At 38.6% G+C, this 22,946-nt stretch overlaps 2 protein-coding genes across 2 annotated transcripts; both read right to left on the bottom strand.

Annotated features, from left to right (window-relative positions):
- Positions 1-1,311: 1,311 nt before the first annotated feature.
- LOC110456489 lies at positions 1,312-10,091 on the bottom strand. The gene is made up of 5 exons (XM_021507274.1): positions 10,065-10,091; positions 9,263-9,933; positions 7,570-7,765; positions 4,776-6,239; positions 1,312-4,326 (listed from the first exon to the last, which is right to left on the bottom strand). The coding sequence occupies exons 2-5, from the start codon at positions 9,901-9,903 to the stop codon at positions 1,627-1,629; spliced, it is 5,001 nt and encodes a 1,666-aa protein (XP_021362949.1). The 5' UTR covers positions 9,904-9,933; positions 10,065-10,091; the 3' UTR covers positions 1,312-1,626.
- Positions 10,092-16,452: 6,361 nt separating this feature from the next.
- On the bottom strand, positions 16,453-22,946 carry LOC110456487 (osteopetrosis-associated transmembrane protein 1-like). Its single transcript, XM_021507272.1, has 6 exons — positions 22,238-22,946; positions 20,211-20,325; positions 19,511-19,638; positions 18,960-19,076; positions 18,526-18,691; positions 16,453-17,904 (listed from the first exon to the last, which is right to left on the bottom strand). Exons 1-6 carry the CDS (start codon positions 22,580-22,582, stop codon positions 17,795-17,797), a joined length of 981 nt encoding a protein of 326 aa, XP_021362947.1. The 5' UTR covers positions 22,583-22,946; the 3' UTR covers positions 16,453-17,794.

The raw sequence follows: 22,946 nt of genomic DNA, 5'->3' as shown, positions 1-22,946 counted from the left end.
GAAACACATGCACAACGATAGAATACCTGTGTGTCAATGAAACCATTACTAGAGCTCAAAATCAAAATCTAAATTTACACTGGAGACCATATGTCTATTGCAGTTTGTATAAGGTCTACCGAAAGCCGTGAATTTCTGAGAGAGAAAAAACACTAACAAATTGTCTAGCTCACTCAACAATCAAATTATTCAAATTTTTCAACTGAATACATATTCTATATGTATAAGAGTCCCATGTTTGTTCACTATTACAAGCTAGTAAAACAAACTAACTCCAAAAACGTCAAAACAAGGAATCAACACTGGTGTCTGACCCTTGTGCAAGGAAATGATCAAATTACTGGAAACACGGGGATGGATGGATACTTTTAGTTTATGAAGTATTGAAAGAATAGCTGAAGGTGGTGTTCGTATTGAGTTATCTAAGGCATTATAACTATGAAGAGTAGAAAGCCATTTTAAAAAATGACAAGAGAAACAATCTTAGTGGAAGAATCAGTCATTATTGTTAATTATTTTCTCCAATATCAGACAGCAGAATTGAAGCTATGTCTATGTAACCAGAAATTATTCTATGTAACCAGAAGTTATTTCTATGTAACCAGAAGTTATTTCTATGTAACCAGAAGCGAATTGGTTACGCATCTTATGTTGTAGATTTCATATTTTGATGGAAGTTCCGTTACAATATGTTTAGCTTCTTTTTGAGACTTCTGTTCTTATTCAAATCTAGCATAATCCCTCCTTTAATTTAAAAGCCTAAAATATCAGGACTTAGTAAATGTTTTTGTTTCCGCAAAATAAAATGTTAACATCATTGATATGAAAATGTTCTTAAAGGGTAGCTCTATTACAAATCATCGAAATAATACAAATGTATATAAGGCACATGAAGTAATATTAACTTAACTTAACTTAATATCTTAACTCTAAAAGAAATCACAAGTATAATGCTTAATGTAGCATATACCTTCACTCTAACGCAGATCAACATATTAACAAGCACGTGTCTATAAATTAAGGATCAAGGATCCCCGTTCCATTGCAGGCAAAACACTATATCAGTATATTTTTCACATTGTTATTGTCCGTTGGTTTTGCTGTAGATAAAACTGAAGTGTGATTTGGTACAGGTACTAACGTTGAACATTTCCGAGGTCGATGGCGTAAAAAAAATAAAGTGACAGTTTCTGGCAGTGATGCAGGAATCCTGGAATCGTGTTTTGCGGGGGGTTTTTTTGTTGCTTTTTTTTTGGGGGGGGGGGGGGGGGGGTTACGTATAGTATAAATAACAGACAAAGACATATTGTCAGGGTTTTTTTTTATTCAAAACACAATTGTGTAAAAGATGATACATGTACCAATGTGGAGATCAGAGGGCGAGAATCAGCTATTTGAAATACATGATTCGGTGGCTCACCAGTTGTCGAAAATTCAAAAGTGTATATTATCGTAATTTACTATTATAATCACTGAATTTGGCCTAGTAGTAAAACATTAAAATAACGCGAGCATCCTTCTGAAGATAAACGTGTTAAACGAATTATATCACTTACACATTAGAAGACTGATCAATGGAAGACTAACTTTTGGCGAAAAAACTAAACTAAACATATTATTTGATATCTATCTCGATTGACGGCGATCTAACCACGCCCGGAACTGTCCCCTTTGCTGGCGTATTCTCTGTCCTACTGGGTTATCATACATGCGAGAAATCACATACATTCCGTTCCATTGGTACTGAAGGATCCCCCTCTGGCGCCTCGATTCTCGATGACGTCTGACCGCGTCCACGGAAGTGACCCAGTCACCAACATCATAAAACCGGCGTACCTGTTGGTCCCGTAATTTAACGGGCCTTTCATCACTGTTTGAATCGCTTGCACTACTATTTTCTTGTATATCTGCAGATGACTCAAGGGGTTCCTCCATGTTACCACTGCATGACATATATCCAGACATACACTTGTCTTGAGCATGGTCTTGAACATCAGTTTCACTGGAAGTGCACTCGTTTTGATCATCATGTACTGATGGTGTTGATGTTCCTTCGCTGATTTGCAGATATTTGAATGGGATATGATCTTGTTTAGCTCGAGTTATACTTTTCTTTTCACGGTTCACTTGTTTGATGATACTGTCTTGATCAACTTCTTCATTACTGACAATCCCGTCGGAATCAAGATGTTCCTTCTGCTCAGCAAACGCTAATGATTCATCATCAGTTGAATGTTTTTCATTGACACGATCTCTTATATAAACAACAGAAGTACTGTTATGCGCCACGGAGTGTAAAGACGCATCCGAGTTCTTATAAAAGTATTGTCCAGTGCTTTTGTAGCACAAGGAAGGACTCTTTATAGTTGTAGAATCGTTTTGTTCAGCTGACGAATATTCCAAGGAGCAATCGGACGAGAATGAACCTGATCCTTGTCTGTTCTCCCAGTGACCTGAACGGACAGTGTATTGGCTGGTGTAACTTTCCAAGCGTGAACTACTATCACTATGGAAAGTGTCAGACAAATTGACTATGACGTACCCTTCGTCGCCAAGGAGGCTATCGGAGCTGGAGACATCAGTGTCGTAGCTGAAATCCTCCTCTTCAGTCCAGCATGAGTCATTCCATTCGATTGAACTGCTGTATCCTATGCGGTCTTCGTCAGCAGCATCTTTACAATCACTCTTCTCTAATGACTTACTCGGTGCATTGGTCTGCTCTCTTGCATCCATGCAATACGCATCATCGTAGTCAGTTTCTTCACCGTAATACGATGACGGAGACCCTTCAGTTTCGCTCAATGACCAATTAACGGTGTTCTTTGGTTGATCCGTATTGTTTTGGACGTCTTGGCTCCTGCCCATCGTCGGAATTGGTGTTGCCTCACTATTTTCATCTAAAGACTGACGGCTGCCATTCTCTGAACTCAAAGTTCCTTCATCCGACTTTAGTAGTTTAGGTTTTTGATTATGTCTTAGATTAGCAAGAATCTGTTTTGATTCACTGCTTAGAAAACAGCTGCTGTTGCAATGATCATACAAGCCTGTTCCCGTGGCAACAACTGCTAGCTTTCTCTGAACAGTATTGGTCTTTTGCTTTCTGCAACGAACTTTGGATTTCTTTTTTGGTTCATCTTTGCAATTGCTTGAGCTTGAATCTGCGTCGTTTGCAGAAGACACATACTTTTTCTGGCGGTCAATGGGTCGTTGACTCCCATGAAAGGATGGACATTTTCTATGCTGTATGCCGTTTTTATTGGCGTCAGAATCATCTGTACACGCCAAAGAATTTTTCAGCAGATGCTTTGTTTGATCTGTAGAATCCGATGGTTGCACATTGATGGAGCTTACTTCTTCATTCTCCCCCACGTATATTCTCTGTGAGTGTAGATCATATCTTTGTTCCTTCGTTGACACACTTCTGTTGCTAGTCACATCTTGAGTGGTATATTCGCTGGAAGTCTCTCTTTTACTTTGAGGCTGACGGCTTCGTTTAGAATATGACAAATTTTGCTTGCTGGCTCGGGATTGGTAACCTGCCGCGCCGCACTGCACTGTGGATGTAATGTTCTGCGAGTGTGATCTACGATGAAGAGTTGAATTATTACCAATGTAACTGTGATGACTAGTATTTACTTTTATGTTTCTTCCTTCTCTTAATTGATCCGTACGTGAAACTTGTGATTTGTCACCACTCCTACTACCCCCAGCAACATTTGCTCGCCCATTTCGTTGCGAATCTGCGCTTCGCGTATATCTGATGCTGGTAGGATATGGCGTGGATGTTCTATTACCATGGACTTTGTTGCAAACGCCCGCTTCGATATGTTTGCCGAGTTCGACTACTTTTTCGGCTGTATTGCATGATTTGTTTTGGCTTTTTATATGCTGCTTCCATAATTCTTCCGAATGTTCATATTCAGCGGAATGTGTCTTTTCACTAAAATCACATTTACCTTTCTCTTTGTCACATACGGGATTTGTTTCTTTCGTTGTTGTGCAATTTTCTGAAAAAGGGAATATTGATCCTTGCGACTCGTCTCCTCGCGAGCGAAGGTGATTTCCAGGTAGATCAGCATCAGTGTCCTCGGTTGAATCTTCCGCAAGTCTAGACGTTTCCTTCTTATCTTTACTCTTGGAAACATGAAACGTGTTTCGCCGCTTGGTCTTTCGTTTTTTCTTTGGGACAACTTTTCTTCGTTCGCCTTCGACAATTGTGTGTTTTCTTTGCGTTGTTTCAAACACTGGAATTCGTTGTCTGTTTGGTAATTCGGGCTCGGTATTAGCTGCCTCCTCTACAAGAGCTACAGACACTTCAGAACGGTTCTGGAATTAAATTTTGAAACTTTGAAGATACAGTACTTTTATGTACAGAGAATCTATTATTGACAGTTGAAATGCAATAAACTATCACAATCGATATACTTACGTGAAATATGAAAAATACTTATTTAAAATATTCAAACGATAGTACGGATGAACCAAACATGATATGCATGTACCTGGCTTACATACTATGAATAAAGGTGACATTCGTATTAATGTGAAATGATACAATCCAGTCAAATTCCTTTTATCAGTCATACAGTATCCAATATCAATCATTGATTCCAGAAGAGCAGAAATTTGCAGCTGGATTCTAAATTGAACTACAGAAGCCAAATCAATTAACGCTATAATTTATGTACAGCTTTTGGTTGATTAAAGTTAAAACTTACCAATCTTATCTGAACGATTCTTTTCAGACACACGATTGTTAAATTGTTTATACCTACCCTAAATTCCCACCGTTGCTTCTTAGTTGGTATCCACCGTGTAGACTCTTTCTTATCGATTTCATTCAGCAATTCAGTCGCACAGTTTACAAAGAACCTTCGACCAAGGGGGCCTCTGCTGCCTTCAAAGGTCCTTATTATTTCTGGTGCCTTTGGATTGCATATGTTGGCATCTGTCATTTCTTTGATATACAAATGAATCGACGCCTTCCGAAATCGTAAATCCGATGAATCTGGGCGGAGTGTTTCAGGCTTGTAAACATTTTCGTTTGCATGATAAAACCACGTATCTGGGGAATGTTCACATCTGTTTCTGAACCGGTGCTGTGTATGGTGGCTCAGGGCGGACTGGTTAGTATTCAGCATTGCGAGTTTCACACTCAAACAGTCTTCAGGAAAACACCTAGTGTTTGGTACAGCAGTTCCTCCTTTCCCTGCTGAGAATGTTGGCTTTGAGCAGTGCTGGTTTGGATGGAACATGGGGATTATCTGTTTGGTATTTCTCAAACATGCGTCTATCATACAACGTTCAGGATGACCAATGTATTTATAATTGGAAGATGATTGGTTCAAGTTCATTAATGCTATCTCATCGATGACACATTCATCATGATAAAGATGTGGACAGGGACTGCACGGGATACTTTGTTCCTCCATATCTCGTGTGGAAAGGCAAGTTTCACCTGAACCAAAGACAATGTTGCTTGGTGACCGAGGAACTGCCATTGGAATAGGCTCTGTGGTGTCAATCGAACTTGAATAACATGGTGGCAAATCATGGGCGTTTTCCAATCTCCCTTGAATCGAGCCAATGGATGTAACTGCTTTCTCCAAAATCAAATCTACATACTCATCGATGTCTCCTTCATCAACCACCGCACTGAGTGTCCCAGATCTTCCACTAGTGTCATCTGCTGTAGTAAACACCTCGTTTATTTCGCTTTTGCAAATAAGGAAACCGATGATATTCTCCTCGGAGCTGCATGGCTCGACCCCCATGCTTGAACATCCAGCGATATCATCATCAAACGTGACGCTGTGGGATTTTGTTGGGAAACATACATCACTCATGCCCGAACGTCCGACAATATTATTATCGCAACCTGTGTCATTGACGTCGAGAAATTGTCCTTGAGAACACACAACGTCAGTTTCCGAACACTCGGAGATATCATCATCGTCAGACCTGTAACTGCAGCCGTCTGGAAATTGTAGCTGGGAACATGCGGCAAGTTGTAGAATAACCGGCACATACCAATTGGGATCACGATTTTCCAGACTGTCAGTACAGTCCGGGTCGGCCACAAGCCCTGTTGAGTTCTGGGTAGTAATAGAACCATTTGGATTAGGAACAATGTCTTGCACCAACTCGGGCGTGCAGCCTCGTCGTGATAGTATAGACACTGGACGGGGTCTCGTGGTACAGCGGCTCCGATGGTTAGGTCTCCGACACCTGAACGGTTCCTTGAAAACAGAGAAAGATCCTATAATCAAGTGTCCTTGTCATTGCTGTTGTTCTACTAGCCTATTTGTTTTAAAATATTATCAAGTATAGGGAGAGTCATACCTTACACTCCAAACCCCAATCCACGTTTCAAGTTGATCACAATGATTTTGTTTTCATCAAAATGTGTGATGTTAAATGTCAATGTCTTAGTCAGGTTTAAAGATGTTTGGATTCTATCTGTATTTAAATAGTTTCCTCGAATCTAATTCGTTAACGTTTTTTTGTTAATTCTTGAAGTTATGTACAGTGTAATGTATAAATGGATAAAATTATGCACAGTGTATGTCTACATAGGTGTGCAGTGCATTTTCACACAAGTGTGATGCCTGAAGTTATGTTAGCATATATTTATCCACAGATGTGCAGGACGAAATCTTGGGCATAGTGCGAAAACATAATTTTACAGCATATTTTATTAGAAGCCGAAAAGCATTGTGTGACCCTCTCTGTCAAGTTTCAAGGAACATCTGAAATGCTGCCTGAAAATATTGACAATGTATACATGTACACAGATGTGTCGCGCCAAGATCAATTCACCACATATGAAAAAACACGTGTGGTGCCTGATAGTCAATACGTCATACATACATTGTATATCCACACAGCGACGTGCCTGAACATAGATAGTAGTGTGTGCTTGTAAAGGGATGTTTCAGAGTTGCTTCTCCTGTTACTTGGGGATTATGTGTATTACAATGTATATTACAATTTTGTGTAATGGAGGATAATATATCTGAATTATATATTTTGGAGAGTATCATTTCTGCAATGAAGTATGGAATACTGTAATGTAATAACAAAAATAGTAAAGATTATGAATGGTATATGACTCCTTGACCTAATTTTAAAACACGTGTGCAAATGACCGATATACTATTCATTTACTGAATGTGTATCTGAAGAATGAACATATGTGTAACGAAAACGATATGCCTTTGACCCTACTGCGGTAGCATTGATTCGCTGGTAGCTTGTTTCGTTTAGTTTATGTTTTAGTGATATAAGGAATATTTGGGTGTAAATAAATAAAATCGAAGGGTATAAATATACATTGCGTTGAGTGTTCTTACGGTATTTATTGAGTGCTTGATCACAGAAGCCAAAGGTCAACCACATCGAACCAGGGTTGACGGCAGGGCTTTGGCAGTCCAGTCCTATTACATGCTTACACACATGTCGCACTAAATAACTATATTGCCCACATGACGTTTGTATTATATATACAGTATGTGTTGGACCACACACGTACATGTAGGTAATCAATGTATGCCCTCACAACTAGCGTACCTGAAATTGACGTTCCCTGTTGATCATGGCATTGTGCACTAAGGCAGCCGTGGTGCCGAGTTCCATGGTCGGGAAAGGCGTGTTGTGTATCCGGTTCACCAGCAACTGATGGGGGCCTTGCATATTCGGATCAAGTTGGTCCGTAAATGTATCTCCATGGCGGGTCATGAAGTCTTCATATATATACTCAAAGGCCCTGCAATACATTTAACACACTTCGAAGTAAGCTTATATATCCCTTGATTGGCAGACCTACTGTATATCATTCATATAACACAAAAATGTAAATCTGTCAATGAAACCACAGGCACATGAGAATTTGATACAGCTGTATTTGTAATTTATATAAAACATGACACTTATTTTGTGCTATAGAAATGTTCTTTTGTACTTTTTAAATTACATTTCAGTTTAGATTAGATTAACAAATGTATCTATCTATGTCTAGACCGCAAAACGAAGTGACTCTTTACATTAGGGATGGATTCTATTTATATCTTTGCTTCCGTAATTCTAGTAACTCACGTCAGGTATAGACAGGTTATATATTGGAGACTGTCCCGTTGTGTACATGTAAATCAGTATTAAACATACTGGATGCTGGGTCCGGATTTAGATACTTCCCCGTTGTCTAAGTATACTAGACACGAATTCAGACACTTCCTTTCTCGTTGTCTAAGTATACTGGACACGAATTCAGACACTTCCTTTCCCGTTGACTAGTATAATGGACACGAATTCAGACAATTCCTTACCCGTTGTCTACTATACTGGACACGAATTCAGACAATTCCTTACCCGTTGTCTACTATACTGGACACGAATTCAGACAATTCCTTACCCGTTGTCTACTATACTGGACACGAATTCAGACAATTCCTTACCCGTTGTCTACTATACTGGACACGAATACAGACAATTCCTTACCCGTTGTCTACTATACTGGACACGAATTCAGACACTTCCTTTCGCGTATCTTTTATATTGAAAAAGTGTCTATAACTTGTGTCCGGTATAGACAGTTTATGTTTTGGAGACCCCCTTCCCAGTGTCTTGTATACTGGACAAGTGTTCTATAACTCGTGTCCGGTTAATAGTCTTTATTTTGGAGACCCCCTTCCCCGTGTCTTGTATACTGGGCAAGTGTTCTATAACTCGTGTCCGGTATAGACAGTCTATATTTTGGACACCCTCTTTCCCGTATCTTGTACTGGACAAGTGTTCTATAACTCGTGTCCGGTTAATAGTCTTTAATTTGGAGACCCCCTTCCCCGTGTCTTGTATACTGGGCAAGTGTTCTATAACTCGTGTCCGGTATAGACAGTTTATACTTTGGACACCCTCCTTCCCGTATCTTGTACTGGACAAGTGTTCTATAACTTGTTTCCGGTATAGAGAGTCTATATTTTGGAGACCCCCTTCCTCGTATCTTGTTTCCTGGACAAGTGTTCTATAACTTGTGTCCGGTATAGACAGTGAATGTTTTGGATACCCCTTTCCCGTATCTTGTACTGGACAAGTGTTCTATAACTTTAGTACGGTACAGACAGTCTTTATTTTGGAGACCATGTCCCCGTGTCTTGTTTTCTGGAAAAGTGTTCTACACTTCGTATTCGGTATAGACAGGTTACAATGTTTGCAGCGTTACATAGACAAACTAACTTCTAGAGTTACATGGTTCAGTAAATACTACCTTAGTCTGCTCAAGTTAGTCTTTCTGTGCCTCATTGAAAACAGATCCAATATAATGGGGATGGTCGGCTCGATCATCTCCAGCCAATACGAGCAGGGTAAACCGTCTAATATTGGCTCGTTGACGTGATCGTAGTTAAAGTTGGCTTTCATTTCCACCGTAATCCCCGTATAAATAACGACGTCCCAGTTGGATTTCTGGTGCGATGAGTGAAATGACTGACGGGTGTTCGTTATTTCACCGTCCGTGAAGAGCCATGCTATGTTGAGAACAGGCGATGCCACTGATGAAGCAATCGTCACTAGGAGGCCTTCGGACTTTAACGCTTGGAAGTACCGCCAGTTCATGTGGAAATTTCTGAGAAAAATAGTACACCGCTCTGTCATTCTTAACAGAGGCCAATTCATGCCTTCCCTGGCTCTGGACAAAACACTATTCTTTTCTTTCGTAACTTTGCAGACATCTGTTTCAGATGCATCAGTTCTTTGTAAGCACCGTATCCTCAGGCGATTGATCAGAGATAACCTGGCTTTTTTAGTTTTCTTCTCAGACAGTTCGCTTGACTTCCGACGGCAACCAAAACAGCCTCTGAGAAGGAGCGACATCTTGTTTTGACTGGATCCATCAGAAAAACTGCCCATTGTTGTATGGTAGTCAACCCTTGATATCAACTGTGGCATAACATACGGAAAGTTTATATAGTTTAATTAACATTTACAAATTTGCTTGTAAAGGAATACTGATTTTTGAATCCATCGAATGAAAAGAATCGTTCAAGCAAGAGTAATGGTAATTCACTCACCTCTTTTCTTTCTCCCGCAAACAAGTTTATGTGTTTACATAGCAACATGACGTCATGGGCCAATAATTGACATGACGTCACAATATTTCATAGGTGTGACGCTATCAAATGTTAGATCTCACCAAGAAAGGATTCTTTGACGATACTTAAAATTCACGATAAACAAGGCGAAACTTCAAAAACAATAGCGATTTATGTAGGATAGGGCATTTATTACATTACGTAAGTCGCGCAGCTGTAACAGGAGATGACCGGGATTGGAAGCCAGGACCATCCGATCACTAGACGGACGCGTACGGTGTTCAACCAAATGAGCTACCCGGTATAGCTGTCGAACGACCCAGACTTTAGCTAGTTTCTAAGCCTTCGCCCCTGAAGACACTACTATTTACAGGTTCGGGTATCTCCTCCACACGCATACACACAGAACGTGTAACAATGGTTGGTCACGGCACCACTTTAGTAACAGGAGTAGAGAAATGCACGATCAAACCGGGATTCGAACCCGGGACCATCCAAACTCTAGACCGAAGCTCTAACGACACAAGTCTAATTCCGCTACAGCTGTCGTCTAAGATTATTAGCCAAACATTTGTACATGGCCTGTATAATCGACTCAGAATCTCTGATTCTTTGTAGTTACGGTATCTTCTTCTCTACTTGAATAACTGGAACTCTCTGGATGCCTGTATAAGAAACTCTTTTAGTTTTAAAACTAAACTTACTGCTTTTCTTCGACTAAGGTGCGACACTTTCATGAATTGTAACCCAAGAAATCACAATGTTGTTCAATGTTAAAGAAACTATGGCAAGTGATTAAACGTATGATAAATTTGTGGATAATCTGGTTGATGATTGCAAGTGCACTAGTGGCGCATACACCACACATGTGATGTATTTATTTTCTCAGTGTACCTACATAATACTGTTTTATTAGACATCATGTTGTTTTTGTGTACAATCTATTGGTACACGTAAATCCTAATACTCTAGTACATGACATTGGCATTTCTAATGTACTTCGAGCACAGGGACACATGTATATAGCGACAGATCCTAATGTTTTATTCCGTGTTGCTATGGGTATGTCAAATGAAACTAAAACACAGGGACACCTGTGTATAGCGACAGATCCTAATGTTTTATTCTGTGTTGCTACGGGTATGTCAAATGAAACTAAAACACAGGGACACCTGTGTATAGCGAACGATCTAATGTTTAATGTTTTAGTAAATGTTATCGATTTTGTGCAATGGTATTATCGGTATGTCAAATGATTTTTTTACCACTTGAACACCTTTGTATAACGATTGATATTACTGTTATTGTATGGTGTTATTGGTATGTCAAATGAAACTAAAACACAGGGATACCTGTGTATAACGACCGATCAAAGGATCTATGAAACCACACGTGATCGTGGACCGTTATGTACAGAGGGTCGCTATGACTTAAATAAGCGTCAGTGTATATTTCTAACCCCTTAACAATATATAATATTGTGTAAACTATAGTATATGTGAACGAGTACTACATGTGGTACCTTAGTTTGGTTTGGAACAAAATAACAAATACAATGTAGCGTGTCGTAAATCTGACTTACACAGAAGATATCCGGTGCACGATCCTGCCCCGTTAGTCTGGGGTGTAGACTTCCTTTCATTTGACTTGTCAAAATGTTATCAGTATTTTCCTGATTTACCTGATCCTCGATCTTTTCAGAGACGTATATACTTTATATGTCTCTGATCTGTTTTTAAGCAGTTGATGCTTCTTGACCACCTGTTTCATATCCACACTTTAAGTGGGGCATATTTTCATTATCCAGTATGTTTATGATTTCAAACATTCTTATAGGAAATACTTACGTTAACTTAACTTCTTGATATTCGATCACAGATAGACTTTTTAGAGACATACCAAAATGAGCATGGCACAAATCACCATGATTTCATATATACACAGTCACTACGATACGGCACCGAACCAGCATCTCTGGCAGAGTGCAGGTGTAATTATATATATATATGTCCCTCAAAATGACTGACCGGTGTACAACTGGACATATATTATGATATGATGAGCTGGTGGAGTACAATGTTTTGTCCTCTCACCACAGGCACTAGCCTGGTCTGTCAATACACCTATACTATAATCTTATAGGTGGACTGACAGACGAGGCTAGTACCTGTCCCCTCACCACAGGTACTAGCCTGGTCTGTCAATACACCTATGCTATAATCTTATAGGTGTACTGACAGACGAGGCTAGTACCTGTCCCCTCACCACAGTACTAGCCTGGTCTGTCAATACACCTAAACTATAATCTTATAGGTGTATTGCAAGACGAGGCTAGTACCTGTGGTGAGAGGGCAGGTACTAGCCTCGTCTGTAAATACACCCATAAGATTATAGTATAGGTGGATTGGCAGACCAGGCTAATGCCTGTGGTGAGAGGACAGGGACTAGCCTTGTCTGTAAATACACCTATACTATAATCGTATAGGTGTAGTGACAGACGAGGCTAGTACCTGTCCTCTCACCACAGGCACTAGCCTAGTCTGTCATTACACCTATACTATAATCTTATAGGTGTATTTACAGACAAGGCTAGTACCTGTCCTCTCACCACAGGTATTAGCCTGGTCTGCCAATCCACCTATACTATAATCTTATAGGTGTACTGACAGACGAGGCTAGTCCCTCTCCTCTCACCACAGGTACTAGCCTGGTCTGTTAATACACCTATACTATCATCTTATAGGTGTACTGAGAGATCTTATAGGTGTACTGACAGACGAGGCTAGTCCCTGACCTCTCCCCACAGGTACTAGTCTGGTCTGTCAATACACCTATACTATAATCTTATAGGTGTATTGACAGACGAGGCTAGTACCTGTCCTCTCACCACAGGTACTAGCCTGGTATGTCAATACACCTATACTATAATCGTATAGGTGTACTGACAGTAGAGGCTAGTACCTGTCCTCTCTCCACAGGTACTAGCCTGGTCTGTCAATACACCTATACTATCATCTTATAGGTGTACTGAGAGACGAGGCTAGTGCCTGTCCTCTCACCACAGGTACTAGCCTGGTCTGTTAATACACCTATACTATCATCTTATAGGTGTACTGAGAGACGAGGCTAGTGCCTGTCCTCTCACCACAGGTACTAGCCTGGTCTGGCAATATACCTATACTATAATCTTATAGGTGTACTGACAGAGGAGGCTAGGACCTGTCTTCTCACCACAGGTACTAGCCTGGGCTGTCAATACACCTATACTATAATCTTATAGGTGTATTGCAAGACGAGGCTAGTACCTGTCCTCTCACCACAGGTACTAACCTGGTCTGTCAATACACCTAAACTATAATCTTATAGGGGTACTGACAGACGAGGCTAGTCCCTGTCCTCTCACCACAGGTACTAGCCTGGTCTGGCAATACACCTATAATATAATCTTATAGGTGTCCTGACAGACAAGGCTAGTACCTGTCCTCTCACTACAGGTACTAGCCTGGGCTGTCAATATACCTTTACTATAATCTTATAGGTGTATTGACAGACGAGGCTAGTACCTGTCCTCTCCCCACAGGCACTAGCCTAGTCTGTCATTACACCTATACTATAATCTTATAGGTGTATTGCAAGACGAGGCTAGTACCTGTCCTCTCACCACAGGGACTAGCCTAGTCTGTCATTACACCTATACTATAATCTTATAGGTGTATTGCAAGACGAGGCTAGTACCTGTCCTCTCACCACAGGTACTAGTCTGGTCTGTCAATACACCTAAACTATAATCTTATAGGGGTACTGACAGACGAGGCTAGTCCCTGTCCTCTCACCACAGGTACTAGCCTGGTCTGGCAATACACCTATAATATAATCTTATAGGTGTCCTGACAGACAAGGCTAGTACCTGTCCTCTCACTACAGGCACTAGCCTGGTCTGTCAATACACATATACTATAATCTTATAGGTGTATTGACAGACGAGGCTAGTACCTGTCCTGTCACCACAGGGACTAGCCTGGTCTGTCAATACACCTATACTATAATCTTATAGGTGTATTGCAAGACGAGGCTAGTACCTGTCCTCTCACCACAGGAACTAGCCTGGGCTGTCAATACACCTATAATATAATCTTATAGGTGTACTGACAGAAAAGGCTAGTACCTGTCCTCTCACCACAGGTACTAGCCTGGTCTGTTAATACACCTATACTATCATCTTATAGGTGTACTGAGAGATCTTATAGGTGTACTGACAGACGAGGCTAGAACCTGTGCTCTCACCACAGGTACTAGCCTGGTCTGTCAATCCACCTATACTATAATCTTATAGGTGTATTGCAAGACGAGGCTAGTACCTGTCCTCTCACCACAGGTACTAGCCTGGTATGTCAATACACCTAGACTATAATCGTATAGGTGTACTGACAGACGAGGCTAGTACCTGTCCTCTCACCCCAGGTACTAGCCTGGTCTGTCAATACACCTATACTATAATCTTATAGGTTTACTGACAGACAAGGCTAGTACCTGTCCTCTAACCCCAGGTACTAGCCTGGTCTGTCAATATACCTATACTATAATCTTATAGGTGTACTGACAGAGGAGGCTAGTACCTGTCTTCTCACCACAGGTACTAGCCTGGTCTGTCAATGCACCTATACTATAATCTTATTGGTGTACTGACAGACGAGGCTAGTACCTGTCCTCTCACCACAGGTACTATAGCCTGGTCTGTCAATATACCTATACTTTAATCTTATAGGTGTACTGACAGAGGAGGCTAGTACCTGTCTTCTCACCACAGGTACTAGCCTGGTCTGTCAATACACCTATACTATCATCTTATAGGTGTACTGAGAGACGAGGCTAGTACCTGTCCTCTCACCACAGGTACTAGCCTGGTCTGTCAATACACCTATACTATAATCTTATAGGTGTACTGAGAGACGAGGCTAGTACCTGTGCTCTCACCATATCTCAGAAATAAGTCATTTACAGAGTAATGTAGTACAAATGTACTTTCTTTTTATTACATTTTATGTGTTCATACATTTTGATACAAGAATGAATTGGGAGGATTCTTGGCATGTTACTTTGGCATATAATGGACGTATATTGTTCAGCCCCTACCCTACTCAGTTGTACAATATGTATATACTGGATCATTATACTAGAACCAAAACAAACATGATGTTTTGGTTTAAATCATAATCACTGCTAATGCATCAGATCGAAATCAACACATAAAAACGTTTCCTTACTTTATTTTACATATTTCAGACAGAAAACACATCATATACAAAGTTAGGTACTGTCACATGTATTGGACGATTGTTAAAGTATATTCTGTTAAGAGACACACAGGTGTACATGTACAGTATGAATAAATGTGAAACTGAAATAAACAAATCATTTCTTACTCTATTTCATGAGATAAACAAAACATTTAATTTAAATAATATATATCACAGGAAAGCTCCATAATAATGTGCCAACAGTGGAAATATGTTTTTAAAATACATGTCATGGTGATTACACTATCTTATTTCTATAGGATATGAGAATATTTTATTGTAATCAGAATGTGGAAACAGGGCTTAGGCTCCACCAGTGACTGAGCCTACAGGAATTTCTCAAAGTACATAATCAGCATTGTGTTGGTGCTATGGCTGTTTTCTTTCATTCCTGTGTGTATGTGACATAACTACCCAGGGTAACAAAAGGGTGAAAAAACTTTCTATCCTACACCCCATTTAAGGTGTGTGATGTGAAAATGGGACAAACGGGATGTGATGTCCCAAAATGGGAAACATTTTGATGCATGGTGCTGTAACCTTTTTGTGGTTTCTGAGCTGATTTTAGTGATAAGTGGAATGAGTGAGAGATGATCTTTCATGCCCCAGGGTGTGGGATAGAAAAATGTCACCCTCATGACTTTCAAATTGGATAAAACAATTTGAAAATATCTCGAATAGAATTTCCCTATCCTACACCCTTTGGCATGAAATAGTCTTATAATTCTATCAGAGATGAATTGATACAAACTTCTAATCACAATTGTTAACAAGTTTATGTAATTACATGTTTTAAACATAGCACCATACCATATTGATATTAACAGGGCTGTAGTAAATGAAACAGAAGGTATGTAGGACATGTGAAATGAATATAAAAGATAGAATTGTAGTATAGACCTTATATTAATTAATAGCAGTAGCATATGATAATTTTCTATGAAGGAGAAATGAGATTAGAGTTTCTAATTTTCCAGTGTGTTTATCTCTCAAATATGTACAGATTAAAAGCAATGCAAATGTATGTTAAGTAATTAAATCTAACTTAAATGTAAACAAGGGACTCTTCATTTTCTCATTCAAAACATCCTTTACTCAATGTCCATCACTTACAACCAATAAACATCTTTCACTAATGTACATTCACCCTTCAGCACCCAACACACCAGTCACTATACAGTTATAGACTGATGTGAAAGTGAATATGATCAGGTATATACGGTTTCATACTCTCTCATATAAGGCCATATAGACCTGAAAAGGTGATATTGACCAAGCTGAAGTGCAGGTTCATATCACATCATATTTACCATCACATAAGTCTAGAGCTGTTTTATTATCTGATTCAAAAATTGATTAAATACAAAATGTTAAAGGCTCTTCGGATGCAAGGTCCTTTGCCATGATTTATGGCCGGTATCTAATAATATAGCTCAACGAGGAAGACCACAGGCATGCTGATTGATACAAGATATTTTTATCCAAACGAGAAATACTGACAGATGGACAGACACCCTGCATGACGGCTACATGTATAACCCCCCCAATTTTTTTCGGGTTGATAATAATATTAATTTTTCCCTAAAAGAAAAAGAGTTACTTATTATCATTCACGAGTCACTAATTATCATTCACGAGTCACTAATTATCATTCACAAGTCACTAATTATCATTCACGAGTCACTATTTATCATTCATGAGTCACTATTTATCATTCACGAGTCACTAATTATCATTCACCAGTCACTATTCACCATTCACTAGTCACTTCTCATTATTATAAATCTATCCTCACTCTGGGGAGATCGTAAGTGAGTGTAGCCCCCTGGAGTATCGAGGATGTCACAAGAGGAGTTGGATGGCACAGCGGATAGTGCATTCGCCTTTCACCAAGGCATTCAGGGTTCAGTTCCTTGACTGATATGAAAACATATAGTCACCTACTCGACCAATTAGAGTACGCTGGTTTCCTCCCACATTCAGATCCCTGTACACTACCATCCAGGCAACAAGACTGATTAATATATGTTCATACTTAACTTGTTTTACAATTGTTGTAAAATAAATAATGTTTAATTTTAAATTCACAAGTCCAGGTTTAACACATAAAAATACTATCATTTGATAATTATTTGCTACTATTCAAAATGCAGCTTGTAGACTAGCAATATTAAATGGAAATATATCTGCAACATTAAATATTTGCAAAATCTTTTCAAAATGCAATTTTTCAAGCTCCATCATACCCAAGAACTCTTAATTTTTGTAATATAAAAGCTGAAGGTGGTAGACAATTGATGCATTTAACTCTGACAGTCTTTCTTTTAACAGTTACTGACAACCTCTAGGAGAGCAGGAGTGATTTTCAAGTGAACACATTCTGGTATTGTAATGGTCAGTCTCTCAGCACTGTCAGGAGAAGGAGGTAGATAAAAGCTGTGTTTCCTCATCATCTTTACTAGTACTGCTGGCAGCTCCTCGAATAAACAATGTCTGTGCAGCAACCTGGGACATTCTCTTTTCTAATAAAAAACAAAGATAAAAAAAGGACTGAATATAACATCAGATTGTGTAGTGAGAGGTTATATATGATTCATTCACATCCTACACCAGATTCTGTGTTGTCACATTGATTGTAAGGGTTGATTTGTTACATGACCAGTTATCAGTGATAGACATTGTGTTTTAATACATACGCATCCATAGACTCAATTACCTCCCTTTACTTGTCCTTACCTAAAGTCACTACCTAATAACATTAAACCTTATATAAAGTATTTTACACAGCAGTTTTTGACAGGTGCTCTCCCATCAATCTCCGCATCTACTATTGCTCCAATATACTTAGTACATGTACTCAATAAAAGTTCAAAGAGTATATTTTTTATGGGTTTCGGATAACAAAACCCTTGATCTTGATAATACCCAAATCCAAACCTCTAGTTAAAGCTATTAGGGGACTACATTTGTATATATAGTTTGGTTTAAATAGGCTAGGTTGAGAAGAGAATGAAAAGGTTTCCACATGTTTAAAAAAAAAAAAAAAGGCAAGTTGGGTTGGCCATCTTTGCTTTTATATCAGTATAAAGTTCTGGGAGAGAAATATATGAAAGTTAGGAAAAACTTCAAATATATATACGTACGCAGCATCAGTTTTCTTTTAGTCCTCACTACGAAGTACCTGGCTCCAACATAGAAGACTACTGGCAGTGCGAGGAGAGCCACTGCTATAATGACCACTACAGCATCATCAGGGGAGTGTCGGGAGCAGTGAAGCTGCTGACCCCACATCAGGCGTGTGTAGTTCATCTGAAATACAAATCTAGTCAGCACAGGCAGCTCACGATAACACAAAAAATTAAAAGATTGAAAACTTTCTCTTTAGAAAAAAGTGTTGAAAACATAAACATGGTTTTCAATTAAAAAAGCAAATTTAATATATTTCCTTCTCATGAATAACTCAATTATTATTTGTTCATAAGTTGTGAAGATAATAAGATTGTCAAGCGCAAATGAAATGCAATAAAACTTGGCTGAAAAAAATAGCTTTTACAAATTCAATCAATCAGTATCTTACCATATCCACAAGATCCATACACACAGAATCTTTTTTAGCTGCTCGCACTTTCTTGAAGAAAGAATTCAGCTGTGTGTAATTTCCCCGACAAACCTCACACACACTATTGTTGCCATCCTGTAAAACATAAAGGTAGTGTACAAGTTGGTCACATCTATTTTATCAATAAAGAGCATAAAGAATTAAACATACCCCCAGAAATAGCTATAGAAGGATTCCAATTCCTTTATTGAAATGAAATTGTTATCTAGAGTTATAAATGAAACATATTGATTATTTCATAAATGGACGGCAGTATTATATTTACATGTACATAGCAATTGTGTGGTTATACAGTGTACCTGACAGCATATTTTATCTATAGATACGTATACACACATACAGTGTTTTATTTGGTTGAGGTGACCGGGAAGACACTTATATGTAGTGCTTATGAATAGGCTTCATTTTGAATTATGCAGGCAGAGTTTCATCTTAAAATTCATTTACCGGCTATGGTATTTGTATGTATTTTATATGAAAGCGACTTGAAACAAAATTGCGATAGTTACCCCATGAGCTTGATTGTGGCGCAGACATGCAGACACCACTTTATATTTGTCCATGAATTCCATTGTGTCTTTGCTGTATTTATAGACAACTGTACCGTTGACATCTACAGCCACACTTCTGAAACATCCTGTAATAATATTACAGCAATTAGTACCAACATACACATCCATAAATCACAGCTGTTCTAAAACCAAAATTACTGCAACAGAAACTATATATACTGTAGAGGCTCAGCGTATTAATACGCTGTGCCAGCCAACCACCCAATATGAATCAAACTTGAATTTGCAATGATGTAAATCCAAAATGCTGTTATAGCATTAATTTCAAACAATGTATTTTAACAGGAAATTATCCAGTTAATTGAATACAATATAATGTTTTTGCTATCTGATTTCCAACACAAATTAACTAAGTGTCATACATGGATTTTGTTAGTGAAGGGCTGACTGCATATATTGAGAGCTAGCTGTACAGTTGATGTTATGAATGTTATCCAGATTAAGCAATGAAATGTATCTATAGGCTGATAATAAAAGTTGACAGTCAATGTGAGAGGCATTTGTAGTTTTATCAGCCTACTATGCAATGTATCTCTAAGGTTGATGAACTTTACTCTGTCGGTTGATGAAGTTAGTTTATTATGCGTCTTTAGGTTGACGAGACCACCATGAGAATCAGGAATATGACATTTGTTACCTTTACAGTTAGCTTCCTTCCAAATCTGTTCTATGTTGTTGTAAATCTCATTAAGTACTTGGATACGATCAGCATTTAGCAGCAAACTTTTACAATCATCTTTGTCTTTGTCGTCCTGGAATAGAAATCCAAGAAATATTAAATTTCCTACTTGCGTTAGCAGAGTGATCACAGCCAACATTAAACTTGGTAAAGGGTCAATATGTTAACGATATCCATTCATAACCTTATAGCTGGCCCCAATTTCACAAAAGTTACAATATAATCTTTTGACTTCAGATTTTCCTTCCAAAAGCATTACAGAAGTTACAAAAGAAATTCTTTATGGTTTTCCTGAACTTAAATGATTCTTTCCTTTAGAAAATCTTCAGGGATAAAGTTAAGAAAGACATTAATGATACAAGCACAAAGTCAAAGTTCTGCAGCTAGTACACTCTACATGTATTAAGTAACGAAACAAGTCTGAAGATGGAAAATTTGTAGAAATTATATTAATTTATACTTCAAAAGTAGAATCAGACCTGATTTTCAGAAATAGGCTACCTGTACAAATATGTACAAGTTAGTTTCAGCTCAAGATCACCAATCTGGTACAGTTGTGGGATCACACAACGTTACACAATGTGCACATGTGTGTGCAAGGTGTGTGCACAATGTGCGAACGATAAAAAGTTAGACGATCATTGCTTGCGCACATTTGTGTTCACGATGGAGGAACGATGTGCGATATCAATTGTGGTTAATGTAAATTGAGGAATGCCTTAATATATACGGTTTCGTGTTAAAACAAATGAACTTGATTTTTACGTACATTTTGTATGTTTCTATATTCTCCCTACATCTATAAGCTTATCTTTGTGTCTATATTTTCTTAAAATAAGAAATTGTGTTTTCAGTATTTTTTAAACGACCTTAATCGACACATGTGAAATTAAAACACTGTCCCGTATACAGGTAAACATAGCCACTTTGTACATGCACCTGGACCGTAGTTTTCCCCCGCCCGGGGCGCTTGCGTATTTCATCCGGTAGGGCCAGAGGTGTGAAAACCCAGGTAAAGGGGAGCTATAGGTAAACTGAATGCAAATAACAAATACTAAACGTACAGTATCGCATATCAGCTCTATGTGTCAGGTACAGGCCAGGTAAAACTCCGGTCATTCATCAAATTGTTATTTACCTGTTCTGTTACCTTGGAGCAAACCTAATCTAACAATCACTGTAATGCTGTGTTACACGCATTGTAAAGCTGTACATAATCTTCAGGACTGTGATGAGAAATTACAGTAATACATACAGTTTTCATTATTGCATACGAGCTTTCCGTATTTTTTTCATTCCGTACTATTGATCTACAAATTGTATCCAATCACACAGTTGTGCGTACATACAGGCACAACAGGGCGAACGATTGTTAAATCGCACAGTTGTGTGCACCATGTGTGGACAATGTGCGGACGGTGTGTGAACGATGTATGCACGGTGTGCGCACGCTGTTTTTGGTGCATTGTGCGGTCACACAACTGTATTTCCCTGTTGTGATTTCTTAAATAATCATATACATCCGTACATGATGTACAATGTACATACTAAGCAGTATAATATTATAATGCAGCAGGTTTAATATAACAGATTTGCAAATTGTTGTGCTAGTCTGTTTCCATCTGACATGACGATATAATTTGGATATACATATTCTTAATTAGCATTCTACATAGGTCTGCACCCCTTTATATCATTAAGTCTGCACCTCTTTATATCATTAGGTCTGCACCCCTTATATCATTAGGTCTGCACCCCTTTATATCTTTGTAAAAAAGTTTGTACATCCTCATTCTTCCCTCCTTTTAATTTTATTTACATTTAGACAAAGATAAATACTGTCAATAGTGTGAAGTCATATTTATATTTCCCATTACAACCCAATATTAATAAATTTAATTAAAATAAGTGTACCTTACTTTTTTTATTTCTCCCCAATTCACAAAAAGTATTAACACTGATATTAATAGATCGGTGTGCATTACCTCTAAAATATTTGAATACAATTCGATTGTAAGTTTGTAGTGTATCACACATTCCTCACAGAATCGAAACGGTCTTGCTTTCTCAACGGTACACTTGATAAATTTTGATGCATATTTCCCAAACTCTTCAAGGTATGCCATACAATTGTCATAAACAGGATACGGGGCCGACCTATTCGTTATTGGTGGTATTCCAGTCAATCCATATTTCAGTTTCATGTGCTGCATTTCCAGATAATCCATAGAAAGGTCCCACGGAAAGCTGGGAGAGTGCACACTTTCAGAATTAACAAGACTAAAGCATGTTAAAAACATTAATATCTTTGAAATATATCTTATGTACATGGTGCAAGACGATCTCTCAAGAAAACAGTGTCGACGTCTTCTTTGTTTTTCTTCCCTGTCATGTGATACTACTTTCACTTTCACTGACTTCCGGTAGCATAAATGCGGTTAAGAAGAGACCAGAAAAGAACAGCAATACACGGTTTTCGGCCCTATTGATTCACCATTGGTGGGTTCGACGTTAGAGGTCACGGAATATACATTTGTATTATAGGTTAAGTGCAACAAGGCATGGTTAATTGTCCTATTATTTCCCATTGGTAATATATTCCATTATACAGGTTATATATGTAGAATAGTGCAGCAAATAACGCACTATACGGATCTATGGTTTCCCCATTGATTATACCGACCGCGTTCTCCT

Source organism: Mizuhopecten yessoensis, unplaced genomic scaffold, assembly GCF_002113885.1.
Source record: "Mizuhopecten yessoensis strain PY_sf001 unplaced genomic scaffold, ASM211388v2 scaffold8745, whole genome shotgun sequence".
NCBI lineage: Eukaryota > Metazoa > Mollusca > Bivalvia > Pectinida > Pectinidae > Mizuhopecten > Mizuhopecten yessoensis.
The sequence above is the reverse complement of the archived record's forward strand: the minus strand, read 5'-3'. Positions and strand labels throughout refer to the sequence as shown.